The sequence below is a fragment of the Cyprinus carpio genome, chromosome B9 (genome assembly GCF_018340385.1).
Source record: "Cyprinus carpio isolate SPL01 chromosome B9, ASM1834038v1, whole genome shotgun sequence".
Lineage (NCBI taxonomy): Eukaryota > Metazoa > Chordata > Actinopteri > Cypriniformes > Cyprinidae > Cyprinus > Cyprinus carpio.
The window spans coordinates 1,626,643-1,645,907 of NC_056605.1; the positions used below are offsets into that span (position 1 = coordinate 1,626,643).

General features: G+C 44.1%; 1 protein-coding gene across 1 annotated transcript in view; it reads right to left on the bottom strand.

Moving 5' to 3' along the window:
• adprh (ADP-ribosylarginine hydrolase) overlaps window positions 1-19,265 on the bottom strand; it is a 123,723-nt gene that overhangs the window by 10,613 nt on the left and 93,845 nt on the right. The window contains exon 5 of the mRNA XM_042730591.1: window positions 372-586. Coding sequence (XP_042586525.1) covers window positions 372-586 — 215 coding nt within the window. The remainder of the gene's footprint in view (window positions 1-371; window positions 587-19,265) is intronic.

Below are 19,265 nucleotides of genomic sequence, written 5' to 3' on the forward strand. Positions count from 1 at the left end.
AATATTTCCATAGTGTGAACAAAATGTGTGACACAGCATCTCATTCCCTTCTCAGGGAACCAAAGGTAGCAGTTGTAACCCAGATGTTTTCACCCAGTATAATACTTAGTCTCCCCAAACTAGCAATCATGCACACACACTCACTCTTTGGAAAAATGTTTCTAAAGACAATCACCTATTTCACCTTTGAGACCAAAATGTGTGAGTATTGTGAGTTGAAAGGCACTCTATGGCAATATTGACCCACTCATGCTTATTTCCTCACTTACACCTACATGTCTTCATGCATAGTTTATCCTAGCCCTAGTTTTTACATAAACTGATTTAAATACAAAATAGTTATAGTTCATTCTGAAATCTAGTAAGATGACCTCCATGAAATCCTGCTCGACTCATGAGTTCCTCCCAGTCTGAGCCTGCTCCTAAAAGGGCATCCAGAGCGATCATTGGAGCATCATGACCACTTCGACCAGCCCAGCCTGACAGACTGAAGCTCTTGTAGGCCTCATCTCGTTCTGCTGGCCCATACTGGTCAGGCCAAGTAACTTGACCAGTCCCCATAAACAATCCTCTTAGATCCAAATACCTGGGAAGAAAAGAAGATAATGGAGAGAAGAAAAATTGGGTAACAATTTACACTCAGGTCCCCTTTATAAAGGGTTTATAAAAGTGTTCATGAATGACTAATAACGCATTTACATATGGATTATAAATCATTGATAAGCAGTTATAACTGCATGAAAAAAAGATTACTTTAATCCTTCTATTTCAGGCACCAGAAGGAAAAAAGCTTACAAATAATAGTTCATTTATTAAGGCTATTTTTAATAATGCAAATTTTTCATTATATAAAAACCTTTTAAAAATGACACAAATGTTGAATCATTATGTAAAATTAGCTACAGGAACAAAAAGCGTAGTTTACTTAAGGCCCCAACAAACTTCAAATTAAATCAAAGGATGAACTGATATGACATCATTTTGAACAAAATCAGGCCGAAACTAAGTTCATTTTGAGTTTGTTTCGGCAGTTCGAAACAGCTGACCAAAGCAAACTTTCTGGGGGAGTTTGTTTTGGATCCTAAACACCTTTGACCTTCCATTGGTCCGTGGCGATTATACAATTGGTGGGTGTGTTCTGAAACTCCACCTTCTTTGACGTGCAATTTTTTTCCCCCGGTTCATTTCTCATTCCACAGAGGTCTCACAGGAGAACAACATCTCCTAGTCACTAGCAACATGAATACACTGGGGTGTCAAATAGATTAGCTGGCACAAATATATCCGCACCTGTACAATCACTCGCGGACAGACTTTAAAGATTCAGAGAAAGCATTTAATTCCTAGAAAGAAATTGCAACAAAGCTTGGAGTCGATTGACCTGGAGTTATGCAAAAAGCGACGTATAGAAACATCCGAGACAAGTTTTCCAAAGCCATGAAAGGAAAGAGTAAAGATATAAGGTAGCAAGTACCAGATACATGTGTTTCAAATAAATGTTGCACCATACTGCTTGTCACAGAGAGCATTTACGAAACTCCCTCTTTGGGCAATCAGAGGGCTCCATCACTGGAGTTTTGATAATTCTCTCTGCACTACATTTTCCATGAGCCCCGTACCTGGCACTGATCACCTCTGACACTTGTACCTCATTAACCAGGCTATTTATAGCAGGCCCACACTTGTTCTTGTTTTGCCTTGGTGAACATTTTTGAGCATTTGTTTCTGTACCTTTTGGACTGCCTTCTGTTATTACCCTGCCTGCCTTCGTTACCGACCCTTTGCTGTCTGCCCCTGGACTGTGTACTTCGTATTGGATTATCGTTGTTGTTTGATTGCCACCTGCCCCGACCTTGAGCTTGGTAACTGTTGATGATTCTGTCTGATCGGCTCTACTGCCTTACCTGTGCATTGACCACTGCTTGTATGACCACGTTTACTAATAAAGCTGCAAATGGATTCCAGTTGTTTTGATGAATCATTACTGAAGACTTTGCCAATACACCATATCTCATCCAAACTGTCAGCGCAGGCAACTCAGCTAGCTGCTCACCAACACCAGCTGCAGAAACTCACCACTCTCACGTAGGAATTAGTCAGGACGCTGCAAACGCTGCGTGTCTCTTCACCCGAGCCTTCCAATCTTCTTACAAACATCCCTGTCATGGCGGTGGCAGCACACAATTCCAGCGTAAGTCCCCATTTAGCATTTCCTGAGGCACACCACTAAACTGATCTGCCAGTGCAACAAATGCAACACACAGAAATCTTCACGTCAGCTACCTGCAGGGCTGCTGCAACCTCTGCCCATACCTCAACGCTCCTGGTCACACATCGCCGTGGACTTCATCACCGACCTGCCCCGCTCCAATGGCCATACTACCATCCTAATGGTTATAGACCGTTTCTCCAAGGCCTGTCGTCTCATTACCCTACCCAAGCTTTCTACTACATTAGAGACAGCTGAGAATCTGTGTGAACTTGTCTTCACCCTTCTTGGTTTATCCAAAGATATAGTTTCTGACCGGGGTCCCCAGTTCACCTCGACGGTTATGCCAACAGTTATGGTCCGCATTCTTCAAGGCATTGGAAGACAACATGAGCTTGATGTCAGGCTACCATCCAGAATCCAATGGGCAAGTTGAACCACCCCCATTCCCCTTGTCAGGAGAACCGACAAATGTCCCAGCAGTCAATGACTGGATTCAAAGGAGCGAAGAGACATGGAACCAAGCTCATCATCATCTTCAGGGTGCAGTCAGATGACAAAAGGAGCAGGCCAACCCGCTCCGCCGCTCCAGCCCGGAATACACCCCTGGCCAATGGGTATGGTTATCCACCCGGGACCTCCGTCTCCGCCTGCCATGTCGCAGACTCAGTCCCAGGTACGTGGGCCCTTTTAAGATAACTCAACAAATAACTCCTGTATCCTTTGAATTGGCATTACCTAACCATTTCCGTGTGTCTCCTACTTTTCATGTATCCCTGCTGAAGTATATCCGGGCCTTTAGTCTTTTCCTGTACAACTTGCTAACAACAGTGATAGGACGTGCCTACTGCTCCATTCATTCATGAACTTTCAGTTTGTATATACTTCAAGCAAAACTAACTTTGCTTGAAGTATATCAGGGCCTTTAGTCTTTTCCTGTACAAATTGCTAACATCAGTGATAGACAGAAATCAGAAGGTCGCAGATGACGTGCCTTCTGCTCCATTCATTCATGAACCTTCAGTTTGACCTATCCTGGCCATAGATTTGTGGTAAAAAAAAAAAAGCCTCCTCACAAATTACCAGTCATAATGATTTCAGGATAGTACAGAATAAGTCAGATATAACAATTTATTATTAGTCAGGTAAAATTGTATCATGACAATTACAGTAGGTGGACAACCAAAATGCCTATTACCGCCGTGTATACCGCCACTGCAGGGCCACGGCGTTAACTGCAAGTCAAAGTTGTTCACGAAACTACCGCCAGGTGGTGCAAAGAGACAGTCTGCAAACTGACTGGAATTACATGTTTTGTAAACGGAGATGAAATGACAAAATAAAACAACAATAACATTATAATATAACATTATAACATTTTTAGAAAGTTAATTTCAAACACAAAGGCCTGAATGTTATGGTTATTAAACAGTCATTATGAAAACCATTAAAGTTACACAATTTCCTTATGTTGTATTAAGGGGCTTTCATTTCAATCTACAGGCTAATGAAGTTTTTGAATTAAAAATCCTGACCTGCATGTTCATGAGACTTTATTCACATTGCAATTTACTCTGACTCACACATCGGAGAAAATCACGTCCATGAAAAAAAAAAAAAACTTGGAAAAAAAAGAAGTAGTGAGAAATCAAGATTAATAGGCTAAAACTGTGACATGAAAACTAGAAATCGTACAAAAAGTAGGATATTAACTGTTTAGATTACATTTAAGGAGGTGTGCATTATGCCATAAAAATAAAACGACTAAAAAGGTGGCTTATTGTTGAGTGTTATAGGCCTAGTTCTAACACATATTTTGGCATTATAGTCACATTGATGTTACAAATGATAAAAAGGCTTGAAACTTACATTTAATAATTTGCTGATGTATTTCAGCAGGTCACACATACTTATTCGTTATCTGGCCCTTTTTAACACATTTTATTCCTGTATACAGAGCCCATGACATGCGGAAAATTATGTCCTTGAATTAAGAAATTTATTACTTTTTATCATTCCTTTGTATTAATTAAAACGTGTTTAAATAATAATTAAACAATTTTTAATAATAATAATAATAATAATAATAATAATAATAATAATAATAATAATACTGATAATAATACGGTTTCCTATACAGAGTTTGGGCATGCGGGAGACTGGCGGAGTCTGTAAAATGTAAAAAATAAAAAACTGAATTAGAAAACACAATACAACTTAAGAATTTTGTCATTTAATTAAAAAACAACCCCTGATTAACAACATTCGTTTCTAAACACAGAAATCAGGTAGAGCCCTGGCTTCAAACCTAGGCCCTGTAGCTGGCCCTTGGCCGACAGCGTATTCTCAGCCTTAGTCCGACTGGAGCCTGTGTCTTTTTTCTCTCTCTCGCTTACACAGCTGCTGTTGCAGCCATTAAAATAGTTCAGTTTTGTTTTTAATTGCAAAGTTATATTTCTTATTGTTTAATTATTAATTAATTTAGAAAAAAATGTTTGGAACATTTTTTCTTTAAATTCAAGTTTTTTTTTTGTTTTGTTTGTTTTTTTTGAGTGATGACCAAGCAGATAGTGGCAGACAGCCGAGTTGATCACATTTGATCAATTTAGTCTTCTCAAATCATCACGACTTGCTTAAAATAAAATCTAAATCTGCACTAGATATAGAACACTTAAAGCATATCACAATGTTTGTTTAAACATTAAAAAGTGTGCCGTTAGGCGTATATCTAGCATTTGTGCGGTGAATGGAAATAGAAGTGCACTTAATGCATGGAGGTGCCACTGTGATCCCTTCATGTTCTTCAAGTGGAAACAACTTGGCTTAAATCGTCATATTTGCTCATACAGATAAGGCTAAAATTACATTCGACTGAAAATGGTGTACCCGTGCACTCACAATATCATCAAAACGTTGTGCTTTTGTAAACGACTTTAAAAAAGTTGTATATTATTACAGAAATAAAGGTATTATTGTTTCATTAATAATTTTTATGTAAGGTTGAAAAATAAACAGTGCTATTATCATCGGTGCTGTCACGGAAACACCAGGCTCTTCTACTAATCAACAATCCCAATCACCGGAGTTCTGATCACCTGCACCTGACCGTCATTCACTAATCACCAGCACCGCAGTTCAAAAAAGCACCCAGCACACAAACACACTGTCTGGTCTCCATTGTGGAAAAGACTCATTGCTCATGCTAAACTACTTACCCGAATGATTATTCTAAGTCTCCCGATCTCTTTCGTCTCCTTCTTGTGTTACTGTGTTTGTGTGAGTTCAACCATTACCTACCGGCATCCTATTCCCACCACCAGCTCCTACGGAAGCCTTCCACCATCTCACGCTCTGCAATACCTGGTAACAAGACAGCTCAGTCATCAGTATACTTGCTCATCTCAGTAAAGAACCAATATATATATATTTATGCATTTAGCAGACGCTTTTATCCAAAGCGACTTACAGTGCATTCAGGCTATCAATTTTTACCTATCATGTGTTCCTGGGGAATCGAACCCCCAACCTTGCGCTTGGTAACGCAATGCTCTACCACTAAAAATACATTATAAAATATATGCCATTCATTACCTGCTTTTGCCCTTCACAAACATCTGCACAATAAACCCGTCTGTTGATTCTAAGCTGTCTGTGTCCTGAGTCTATCTACTCATCACAGAAGACCAGACCATACCATCATGAATCAAACAGACGTGGACCCATTCCAGGAGCTGGTGGATTCACTTCGACGTGTGCTCACTCCTCCTATCACCATCACACCAGCATCTGAATCTGTTTCCCCACCGGTCTCTTCTTCACCCGGACTGATCTATGCTGCCATTCCCATGGTCAATCCTGCGCCCTTCTCTGGTTCGGTGGATGATTGCAGCGGATTCCTCTTGCAGTGTTCACTCACCCTGGAGATGCAACCGCAACGCTTCCCTACAGAGAGGGCTAAGATTTCCTTTTTTCTGTCCTTGTTAACAGGTCAAATGCTCCAATGGGCAGCATTGTGGCAGCAAAATGGACCGGTCACCCAATCCTTGGATGCCTTTATTAATAACTTCCGTGAAGTATTTGGTCGACCAGTAGGAGATGCTTCAGTGGGTGAGAAGTTATATCATTTGAAACAAGGAAAAACCTCTGTGCAGGACTATGCCCTATGTTTTTGCACTCCCGCAGCCTCGAGTGGTTGGAATGAGCATGCCCAGTTGACAACCTACCACCAAGGATTAGAGCCCTCTCTGCGGTTGCATCTTGCCACTTATGATGACACCATGGGGCTCGAGCATTTCGTCCAACTCTCTATCTGGGTGGCTAATCGGCCTTATGGCTGTATGGAGGATATTCGATGCCAAATCCCACCTGTTCCTCTGCCGAACATCAACGCAGGCTGACCCAGGGATTGTGCCTTTACTGCGGCCGGGGGGGACATGTCATATGGATGTGTCCCATCCGTCCCCTACGCCCAGTGGTGAGTGTGGTCAAGGTACATCTTTCTGACCACTGTCGTGCAACTCACTACCTCTCAAAACTGTGTTTCAGTCTATGCCCTCCTTGATTCTGGGTCAGCCTGCCACTTCATCTCCGTCGACCTATGCAACCAGCTCCAGCTCAAGAAAAGACTCCATGACATCCCGTACAAAATTCAGTCAATAACTGGAAGTCCCCTTGGCCGAGGACAAGTTCGACACTGCATGGGTCCCATCCAGCTCCGTCGACATCCCCAAGGACTATGCCCACTTCAGTGATTTGTCCTGCCCAAAACCAGCCTCCAAATTACCACCTCACCGACCATGGGACTGTGCCATTGATCTCCTCCCTGACGAACCAGTACCCAGAGGTTAAAATATACTCCCTTACCATCCCCGAACAGAAGGCCATGTAGGAGTATATTGAGAAAGCATTACAGCAAGGCTACATCCATCCATCAACCTCCCCTGCTGCATCCTGCTTTTTCTTTGTGGCCAAGAAAGACGGAGGCTTGCGGCCTTGCATTGACTATGAGTCAAATACTGATACCCACTTCCCCTCGTCCCATCCGCACTGGAACAGCTGCGTGGAGCCAGGATCTTCACCAAGCTGGACCTCAGGAGTGCATATAACATCATTCGTATACGTAAGGGGGATGAGTGGAAGACTGCCTTTGTGACACCTACTGGCCATTATGAATATCTTGTCATGCCATATGGATTGGTCAATGCCCCCTCCGTCTTCCAAGGGTATATGAATGAGGTATTCTGGGAGTACCTACATCACTCTGCGCTGGTCTACATACATGACATTATGGAATTAGGCCGAACATTGCCTGCACATCTCTGAGGTCCTCCAAAAACTCTGGGAACATCAGCTAATCCTCAAAGCTGAGAAGTACACTTTCCACCAAGCATCAATCCAGTTCCTTTGCTATAAAATTAGCTCCTAGGGTATCAAGATGGATGAGGGGAAGGTAGAAGCCATCAAGACCTGGCCCAAACCCACGACAATCAAAGAACTCCAGCAATTCCTAGGTTTTTCAAATTTCTATCGCCATTTCATTCACAACTACAGCCCCATCACAGCCCCTCTTACCAACCTCCTGAAAGGCAAGCCCAAGTCTCTGTCCTGGTCGCCCAAAGCTACTTCTGCTATGGAAACCCTTCAACAGGCCTTTACATCAGCTCCACTTCTGGTCCACACGGACCCTCAGAAGCCCTTCATAGTGGAAGTGGATGCCTCAACATCTGGAGTTGGAGCCGTCCTGTCCCAGCAGCAGGGGAATCCTCCTCGGCTTCATCCATGTGCCACCTTCTCCTGGAAGTTATCCTCGGCGGAGCAAAACTATGACATTTGGAATAGAGAACTTCATGCCATCAAACTCACCCTTGAGGAGTGGAGACACTGGCTGGAGGGGGCCCACCACCCATTTGTAGTTTACACAGATCACCAAAATCTTGAGTATCTCCGGGAAGCTAAGAGACTAAATCCCAGGCAAACCAGGTGGGCCCTCTTCTTTACCCGATTTCATTTCACCATATTGTATCATCCAGGGACTAAAAACACTAAAGCAGATGCTCTCTTAAGATTCCATGCTCCAGATGATCCATCAGAGAATACACAAAATGAATTTAGTGGACAAAGACATCACAGCTCACTGTGTCTCCGATCCTGTTCCACAAATCAAAACCCCAACCCACAACTATGTTCCCTCACAGCCAAAAGACCCAATTGATCCATACAGCACATACTTCACTGGGTATTGGTCATCCTGGGACCAATCAAGCCCTCTCACTGCTACAAGATCGCTTCTGGTGGCCAGGAATGGCAAACAACATCAAAAGGTACGTGAGAGGATGCCAGGAATGCACCATGTCCAAGACACCCCACTAACCATCTGGAAAGATCCTTCCTCTCCTCATTCCTTGACGTCCCTGGTTGACCACCTAGGGGTCAATTTGTCACAGACTTACCCGCATCCAATGGTAATACTTGTATCCTTGTCGCAGTGGATAGATTTTCCAAGGCCTTCCGGCTGGTACCCCTAAAAGAACTCCCAACTGCAATGGAGATGGCGGAGAACTCTCTTCGTCAGCCCACTATGAATCTCACCCCCTTCCAGTGCATACTGGGCTATCAGCCATCTCTGTTCCCTTGGTATGGGGAACCAGCGGGCATTCCTTTAGTCACGTATTGCTTCCAGGAGTAACATACCACCCAGGAAAAAAGGTATGGCTCACCACATGAGACATCCTCCTCAGGCTTCCATGCCAAAAGCTGAGTCCCAGATACATTGATCCCTTTCCCATCATCTGTCAATTCAACCTGGTCATGTATGAACTCCAGCTCCCATCACAATACCGAATTCACCCCACATTCCACGTCTCCCTGCACAATCCTTATCACTTAGCACATGTTTCTCCTGTCTCCACAGAGCCTGGTCCCGTTGACGAACCCCCTCTTCCTATGGTGCTGGAAGATAGAACAGTCTACTCAGTAAAGGAGTTCCCGACGCTGTGGAGGCAAACTGGAATACCTGGTTGATTGGGAAGGAAACAGCCCCGAAGAAAGATCCTGGATCCCAAGTGATGATATACTTGATCCCAATCTCCTGACAGATTTCCACGTTTCCCATTGCCAAGATCCAGCACCACGTGGTCGAGGTCGCCCTCCATGATGTCAGGGTTTCCGGCCCTCAGGAGCGGGCTATGTAGAGAGGGGGTTTCTGTCACGGAAACACCAGGCTCGTCCACTAATCAACAATCCCAATCACCGGAGTTCTGATCACCTGCACCTGACCATCATTCACTAATCACCAGCACCACACAAAAAAAATGCACCGACCACACAAAAACAAAATCCTCACTCCACACTCCAAAAGACTCATTGTTCATGCTAAACTACTTACCTGAACGATTATTCCAAGTCTCCTGATCTCCTTTGTCTCCTCCTCATGTTCCTGTGTTTGTGTATTTTCAACCATTACCTACCGGCATCCTTTTCCCACCACCAGCTCCTATGGAAGCCTTCCACCATCCCACGCTCCCCAATACCTGGTAACAAGACAGCTCAGTCATCAGTATCCTTGATCATCTCAGTAAAGAACCAATATATGCCATTTATTACCTGCTTCTGCCCTTCACAAACATCTGCACAATAAACTGTCTGTTGATTCTAACCTGTCTGTGTCCTGAGTCTATCTACTCGTTACAGGTGCTATTAGTCAGTTTTGCTGTAGGCTATTCATTAACAGCAGCATCAAAAGCAGCATGCTCGCTGGCAGTTCATTATGAATGTATATAAAAGGTGAAAATATCTTGCTCTTTCATATGGAGAGTGTCTGATGAGCGTTTCAAATTTGCAGAGCAGGTTTAGACAAAGTGTCTGTTTTAGGACAAATGCAATTTGGTTTGGCTTTTATAATATTTGCAATGGCATACAGAGTATTACATACAATATAATATGGTATTGTTTTTTCCTCAGGAAAGATGAGGTGCCTCTGAGAGACAAAGAAATTGTCCGAATTGTCCAGTCAGACAAAAATATTTGTTTTTAATTTATATGCTGCTTTGTACTGTCGCGTAGCAACAGTCGAGAAGAGCACTGCCATAGATGTTTTTGTTAATGAAAATGAAAATAACTGGAGCCTGAATTGTTAGTTTTTAACTGCTAATTACTGAATTATACTTTAAATTTAAGTATTAGATTTCGACTTACTTGAATATTGTAATGACGAAAAAATACAAAATATAAAGCGATTAAATTACTTATATCTTACCATAATGGTGTTTTATGTTGTTTATTGTATTATTGATTATTATATACATAAATTGACCATGGTGTATTTAAACAGGTTTTCAACCCTGTTTAGTTTTATGCAGCTGAATATAAACAGTTCACTTACAAACTTTCCAGCTGCTCATCAACGGCGGCGGTCGCAGTTGCTAGGCAAAAAGAACAGTCCTCCGTAGGCTAGACCGGTCTGAGTGCTTCGGAAGCAGCCTTAATATGTTTCGCAGTTGTAGCAACTGTTTGTTAATATTCTAGCAATAAACTTTGTTCGTTTCATCTGCTAAATAACAAAGTGGTGGAGTGTAACGAAATACATTCCTTAAGTATTCACATACAAATGAGAAGGCTACTGAGTTCCCTTTCGAACGTTCACTCTCGTTATGTATGGGAAAAACTCCTTTTTTCCTTTATGCTGAAGCCTGATTTGTTCATGTTTGTGTAGCTGCACAAACAAATGGTGCTTCAGCCCGCCAAAAGGGGCGGGGCCGACCGATATATAAGTCGGTCCGTAGCGCCATTCATCAGATTATTCTCCTTCAGCAACGAGGATCATCTCTCCGCTGACTTTTCTGCAAGAAGTAGCCATAGAAGAAGCTCCAGCTCTGCTCACTGCCGGGGAAGAAGCCAAAAGCAGTGACATAAGCATCACTGCAGGAATCCGGGTAAGAGCAAAGTTCCTAGAGCAAATTTCAGCACGCGTTGCTTCAAATGTCGTAGCGCTAGTCTGGTTCATGCAAGGGACTCTTGCACAATGAAGACGCAAAAAGAGCACGAGCCATCAGCGAGCGCAGCCCCTGCGTGGCCTTGGCCGAGGCAGGCGTAGCACTCGCTGGTGGCTCGTGCTTTTTTTGCGAGAGCATGAGCCTTTCCCATCTACGCTCGCAGGTCGCCTTGTTCCATCAATCTAAATGGCGATCCTTCAAGTTTTTCAAGCCAAACTCTTCGTATGGACGAGTCTGGCCAAGAGCACCATTAGGCCTTTAAGGAGCTGCGCACAGCAACAGATCTCGCTCTGCACGCTACAAAGGCCACAGCGCAAGCGATCGGCAAGACCATGGCCAGCCTGTTGGTGCTGCAGCGCCACCTCTGGCTAACACTGACAGAGATCAGGGAGGCTGAGAAAATGGCCTTCCTCGACTCGCCAGTCTCGCCGTAAGGGCTATTCGGCTGCGCTGTTCATGGGTTCACTGAACAGTTTTCTGAGGATCAGAAGACGTCGCAGGTGCTGGATCACTTCCTCCCTAAATGCCCTGGCACCGCGGCTGCAGGCCGCCAGAAGAGCCCCGCTGCTCAGCCTGCAAAGCCAGCACAGCATCAGTGGAAGACGGAGCCTGTGCTGAAACAGCAATCCAGGCCTGCGAAATGCTTCCCCTTCCCGAAGCGTCAAGGTCCCCGCCCACAAGTTGTGCTGGACCCTGAGCCACCAAAGCCGTCCTGAGGTGCTAGAGAGGAAAAGGAGGGGCCCTGTTGATGCCTCGATGACTGGCTGGTTTTAGCCAGATCAGAACAGGAACTGAATGCTCACAAAGAGCTGCTTCTCAGAGCGCCTCGGGTTGGTCATCAACCCACGCAAGAGCCAGTTGTTGCCAAGACGACGAACTGTCTCTCTGGGAACAGTTCTAGACTCCGCCCTAATGCGGGCATGGATCTCGCCGAATCGGTCCCTGACAATTAACGGGGTCCCCAGTGATTAACGGCTTCCCTCAAACCGGGGATGACACACCCCCTGAGGGTTTTTCAGAGGATGGTCGATGCCTCGTGGCCGCTGCCGCCTCTGTAACTCCGCTGGACCTGCTCCACATGTGGCCCCTCCAATTTTGGCTAAAAGCCCGAGTCAGCGGTCACAAGCTGCAAATGCACTTTGCAGACACGGCGGTGCCTATGACGGTAAAAAGCTCATTCTGGTTGGCCACCTACTGTATGTAACAAACAATCAGACGCCAATTCAGAATTAAATTCAGTTCCAATTCAGATAAATACATAATATCAATTGCTTAAAGACTGAATCTAAGAGATGCATACCTGACAGCATAGAGACACACAGCAGTTTGTGAGTTCTAGTGCAAAGCTTCAGAGAGTCACATACGCTGTGTGGAGGTTTTCTGGCTACAAAATCCCAAAGTACTGTTTTGTCACTTCGCTTATATTTCCAGACCAGAAATAAAGAAATCTTCAAATCAGTTGTAAAAACAAAGGACCTTTTGGGTGGTTAGGTTCTCGTGACCTAGAGTCGCACCTGGCTAGTGTTGTTTTTGGCGGCCTATTTTAATTTTAGCTTTATTCTAGTCTTTTGTGTGAAGCTGTCATTTTAGTTTTTATTAGTTTTAGTTTAAGTCTAGTCAAGTTTCAGTCAACTAAAAGTCTGAGAATTTTAGTCTTATTTTTGTAAGGGAAACAGTTCAATTTAGATCAAAGGGAATCATTTAAGATTTTAAAGGGAATTTGAACAGAATCACTGTTTCACGGCTGATCACTGAGATGGCCAGCGATTCACTGAACGAGCCGTATAACATCAAATCTGCGCTGGATATTAATATCGAAAGTATAGTGAAAACACTATTAATTAGCACAGTAACAAGATCGGCAGTTTAAGACATTAACTTGTAAGCACAAAACACAAGATACTTCTCTTTTCAATATGAATAAGGCTTTATTAGATAAATCTAAGACATATAAACTAATCTAACACATAAGCACACGCACTCACATTCACACAAGTTGCAGGAAGATAGAAAGTTAGGGAAGAATGAGTTTAAGAGAATGAAAATGTGAAATCCCAAGTTTACAGCAATACGTGAAATTGCATAGACATGAACAACCATCAGTCACTTAATTAACCCTCGAACTGAGTTCCTCAATGAGGTTAAAATTATATTAGATACACCAAGTACAGATGAGAGTCTGGAGGTAAAGTTACTTGCATTGCTTGTGTAACGGGGTTCCCTTTGTTGTCACTGAAAAAGGGGTTTCCCGAGGTTGCTGATTGGCTGGAAGTTCAGTAGTCGTTGAAGTGACGTCTTGGGAAGCCCGTGGTTGGGCGTTGGCTGACGATGCGGAGTTGTGGGCTGGTTGAAATTTAGACGGGCACGCGAGGTCAGACTCGGAGGCACGGCATTACAAAACTTAACTCAGAACACGAAACTCTCAAAGGAAAAGAAAAGAAACTAAAGTAAAAGAATAGAAGTAAAGTTTGACGAGACTAGGTGGTGTTTCTTCTCATCGTGGCGAAGTAGCAGCAGGCGTGCAGGCCGAAGCATGCTGGAACAGTGCTCAGAGAACTTTTTTGAGTTCTTTTTGGTGCACATATGCATTGGAAGGCATTCTCTGTGCCATTCTGTGGAGTAAGGATATGTCCTGTAAAGACAAGAGAGGTTAACAGGTCTCCTTAGGAATTCCTTCTAGGTGGGGGAAGTCAATCCAAAGAGCTTGTGATCATGATTACTATCATGTGTTTACATGTCATGGTCACGCTGTGCATCTCTTTGACCATCAATCTGGATTACTTGCCCCAAATTTGACAATCTCTTCTCCGAATTGAAATTGTCAATAATTGTTCTAATGGTGTTAATGCTGAAAGCTGTTCTGTGAAAGAGTTGGTTGGTTATCTTGCTTCAGACTGTGGTGCTAGGAGTTGATTTACAACATCCTGTTGCCTTTCTGAGGAATTTGGCTCCTCTTGTTTTAACCATGCTCCCGATCGAATCTTTAATTTGTCTGGTTCAGGCCTGATACGCTACATTTTAGTCAGTATTATCCATGACTATTTTCATCTAGTTTTAGTCAACGAAAACTGATGACATTTAGTCTAGTTTTAGTCAATGAAAATTGTATTTTAGTCTCATTTTATTAATGCAATTCTATTTAACCTAGTCAGTATAGTACAAGTACCTAGTAGTATAGACGAAACCAAAATTTTCTTTTAGCCAAACCCATTTCAAACAAGGTTATCTTATTATATTATTGTTACCTCATAGACTCAAGAATACATCCATTCCAAACACAGAAGACGCTCTGATTTGAATTTACAACATTTATTTTACCAACCAAACATGTTAGAATTACACACACATAAATTAAAAAAAAAAAATAATAATAATAAAATAAAATAAAAATCAGCTCATTTTTCTCCCAAAGACGAAACCCTGCTGGCCGGCCATCGGCCCCTTTCTCTGTGTCAAGGCTGTTTTTAACTCTACGCATCTGCAAGTTCGCTTGGGTGAGTGTGGAAAATATGACATCATCGCGAAGTTGCCAGAAGTTCGCTTTGAGTGTGTACGAACTCATTTCGCGTGGGAGCGTGCACGCATTTTTTGTAACTTTCTGCACAGCTCCGCATCCGAACATGCACGTCTGTGCCGGCGTTTGTGTGAAACAGAAGCAGTTTTATGTGAAGTTCAAACTCCATCAGATGCTTTTTGATGGAAAACGTTTTTATTTGTATTGTATAAAATAGAATTAGAATTAATTTAGATATTAATTATACATTATTTGCTTAAAGTTGTCTTGTGTGTGACGCGAAATACATCCAATAGTTTAAGATTGTTTTAAGTTTGTACATAAAGAAATTATTAATTCATCAACTCATTCATCACAACACTTGTACTGGCAAATGACTTCTTCTCACCGGTGATTCCCAATGGTTTTAGAGGACAATTACTCATCGCCCCCTGTTGTTTCAAATAGTAGTACAATGGCAATCGCGACAAGTATAAAAGCCTCGTTCGTTTGGGAAGGTGCGCTCGCAGTCAGCGGAGGCTCGCGAAGCGGAGCCAGGCGAACGTATAAATCCTGCTTAACTTTGTTTGTTGTAGTCTTCTAAATAATAATAAGAGTGGGGCTTGAGGAAGTGACGTTGCCTGCGTCTGCGTCGTGCAACCTGATGCAGCCCCTGAAGTGAGACACAAGAAACAGAAATACTGCAAAATAATAATAATAACGTGACTAAACGAGACAAAATAGCGTTATAACATTTTGTTTTGTCTCGTTTTGGTCAACGAAAAGGAAGAGACATTTTAGCATAGTTTTTATTTTGTAAACCACATTTAGTCTCGTTTTTATTCATCAACAATATTGCATTATACATTTAATTATAGTCATCATCACATGACCTGCATTTACGTTGTGTCTCGTCTCGTTTTCGTCACGTGATAAAGGTTTGTTGAGGACAATATTTAGTCATAATTTTCGTTGACGAAAGCAACACTACTGGCCAGAGGTTAACATTCTCACAGACTCTGAGGGGGACACACTCCCTCCTTAGCAGAACAGAATTCTACAAAAGTTTTCCATCTTTCTCATAATATAAGTAACTACTGTGAAACTGAGACCACTTTACTAAATGCGCAGATGTTGTTTGCTGTCTTTGGAGATCTCTTCTCCACAATAGTTTTATTGTTTTGTTGCATGGCATCTGTTTGTAAGAGTTCCTGATGTTTTGGTTTCATGAGGAGATAATTAGTCTCCACTGAAAGAAGAAAAAAAAAGATTAATTGAATTAAATATATATATATATATATATATTGGTTGCAATCTATTTATTTAAACTACATAAAAAAATAGTTGACAAATTTGTAATTTTTTTTTTAAATTATTAAAATGTAACTAAAATAAATTGTTACATATAAAATACAAAGTTAAGATACACACAAAAGTACAGGCAGTAAAAACTAACCAAACAATACAAAGCCAATCTAATAAAAGACAAAGTAATCACATCAAAGCTACCCTAAAAAAGTAAGTTTTAAGAGATGGTTTAAAAACACTAAGGGATTCTGCATTCCTAATCTCAGAGAGCAGGGAATTCCTCAATTTAGGAGCCAATGAAGAGAAAGCCCAATCATCCATAGTTTGGCTGATCGGGAAAAGAAATAAAGTGCAATTTACGATCTTCTGTCATGAACGTACACACAAACAGAGAGATCCAATTTGCAGTGTTTATTAGGAGAATCCAACTAATCGTAATCCAGTCAGGCAAGAGGTCAATATCCATAAAAGCAGTCCAAAACAAGAAACATGACAAACACTAAGGAACGCGAAAAGCAGGGTGACATAAACCAAGGACTCCATGAAACAAACAGGTTATATATGGACAGGTGTAAACGATGAAAGTGGGAACAGCTGAGTGCAATTAACAGGTGTGCAATTAACAGTGATGAATCGGACAAAGGCTTGTGGGAAATGTAGTACCTGCAGTGGGGTGACTATATGGGGAAGTGAGACCACTAGTGGACCCCCAGGGATACACAGACCAGACACTGTGACATTACCCCCCCCCCCCCTCTAAGGAGCAGCTACCAGATGCTCCTCAGAACACAAAAACAAACCAAAGAACAAAGAGACCAGGAGGGAGGTGGACTGGTGGAGGCAGAACAGGGGGAGGGACGGAGGGCCAGGTCCATAGAGGAGAACAGGAACAGGAAGTGAGTAAAAAAAACAACAAAACAAAGAGACCAGGAGGGAGGTGGACAGGTGGAGGTAGAACAGGGGGAGGGATGGAGGGCCAGGCCCGTGGAGGGGAAAAGGGACAAGAAGTGATGGCTCAACAGGTAGCCAAGGTGGATCAGTCAGTTCAGGGGGCCAGGGTGGACCCGAAAGTTCAGGGGTCCAGGGCGAACCAGATCATTCAGGGGGCCAGGGCGGATCAGGAAGTTCAGGGAACCAGGGTGAACCAGATCGTTCAGGGGACCAGGGCAGATCAGGGAGCCAGGGCAGATTAGACCGTTCAGGGGGCCACGAGGAACCAGGCAGTTCAGGTGGCCATGGAGGATCAGTCAGCTCAGGTTGTGCAGACACCCAGGGAGGAACCCGCGACTTGAGCGGCCAGAGTGGAACCTGCCACCCGGGAGCCAGTGAGGAGCAGGCTGTGCCGATGGCCTGGGAGAAACCCGCCACTTGAGCGGCCAGAGTGGGACCTGCCACCCGGGGAGCCAGTGAGGAGCAGGCTGTGCCGATGGCCAGGGAGGAACCCGCCACTTGAGTGGCCAGAGCAGAACCTGCCATTCCGGAGGCCCTGCGGAGACGTGAAGGTGCTCTGGAAGGCCTGTGGAAACGTGAAGGTGCTCTGGCGGCCTGTGGAGACTTGAAGGTGCTCTGGACGGCCTGTGGAGACGTGAACCGCCTCGGCTTCGGGAACCGCATCAGGAACAGCCTCGGGAACTGCCTCGGCCTCAGGAACCGCCTCCGCATTGGGAACAACCTCGGGAACTGCCTCGGGCTCGGGCACCGCATCAGGAACCGCCTCGGGAACCGCCTCGGCCTCGGGAACCATCTCGGGCTCGGAAACGACTTCCGGTACGGCAGCGGGCTGCTCGGGGACGGCCTCCGGGATGCAACGGGCTGCTCGGGGACCACCTCCAGGCTTTGAGGAACGGTAGATGCCTGCCTCCTCCTCCTACGCCCTCTATGATGGTGAGTCGGTGGCACCCTATCTGAAGACTCAGGCGTTGAGATCGGCCATCTTTTCTGGCGACACAGGTGTAGATTTGGCCATCCTGTGCAGTGGCGCTGGGCTGGCGGCCATCTTGTGCAGTGGCGCTGGGCTGGCGGCCATCTTGTCTGGAGACACCGGCGTAGATTCTGCCATCGTGTCTGGAGAGATGGGTGTGGTCTTTGTATCCCACTGAGCATGATGGTGTAGGTAACTGGTGAACCCCCAAAAGTCCAGGATCTCCAGCCCCTTCATCTCCCACCTTGGCACAGGGTCTTCCAGGCAGGCATTAAACAGGTCCTTAAGTGCCTCATCATCATACCCCAGCCCTACTGCCATAGTCCAAAATTTCTGAGCCAACCCCCCCACCTCACTCCCCCTTTGATGGAGGGTGGTTAGGTTCAGAAGTCTCCCCAGGCTAAAGGGGTCGGGGCAGGCAGCAAGAATTAAAACATGAGATAAACAGTCCAAGTCAATACACAGGTAGGCAGAATAACAGAAAACGTTCAGAAATGATAACCGGGGCTAATCAAGACTTCACACAGAAAAGCATATTAGAATGCCGGTGCCGGTTAGCCTGTTCCTCCTGCCATCTTACAGCTTGTTGTAGGTGAGTCTGTGCTCGATTTCAGGTCTCCTCACTGCGCCGTAACCATTCAGTGACTGATGGAAGATTCGAAGGTTCTTCTGATCAGGGGAAAAGAGATGGTTGGTAGTCCAGTACGCATCTGAAAGGTGTCAGACCAGTGGCAGGTTTTTGAAGGAAGTTCATGAAATCTTTTGAAATATGGGACCATGGACGCTGGGGGTATTGGTAGTGGTTGAAGTAGACCGGCGGGTAATTGATGTGAAGGCTTGGATGTGTTGCATGCTGTGCAATTATTCACAAAGGTTATTGCATCCTTAGATACTGCAGGCCACCAGAAATGGCTTCTGAGAAGGTGGAGGGTTGTGGTGATACCTGGATGTCCCGAGCTGGGGTTGTCATGAACCTGATGCAGAAGTTTATTTCTGAGCTGTTTGGGAATGAAGGTAAGTTGTGGAGGACATTCTAAAGGAGGAGGATGTGTAGCGTTAGTGAGCTCTATCTCAGTTAAAATGTCCCATTGGACTGGAGTGACAAGCAGGTTCTCAGAAATAATATTTTCTTCCATGTTGGTGTGATCACTCCCTTCGCTGCATCTTGACAGAGCATCAGCTTTGGCGTTTTTGGACCCGGGTCGGTAAGTGACTGAAAAGTTGAATTGGGTAAAGAATAGAGCCCATCTAGCCTGTCGGGGGTTTAGCCGTTTGGCCGATCTCAGGTATTCTAGGTTCTTATGGTCAGTTAGAACGGAGAATGGATGTAGTGCTCCCTCTAGC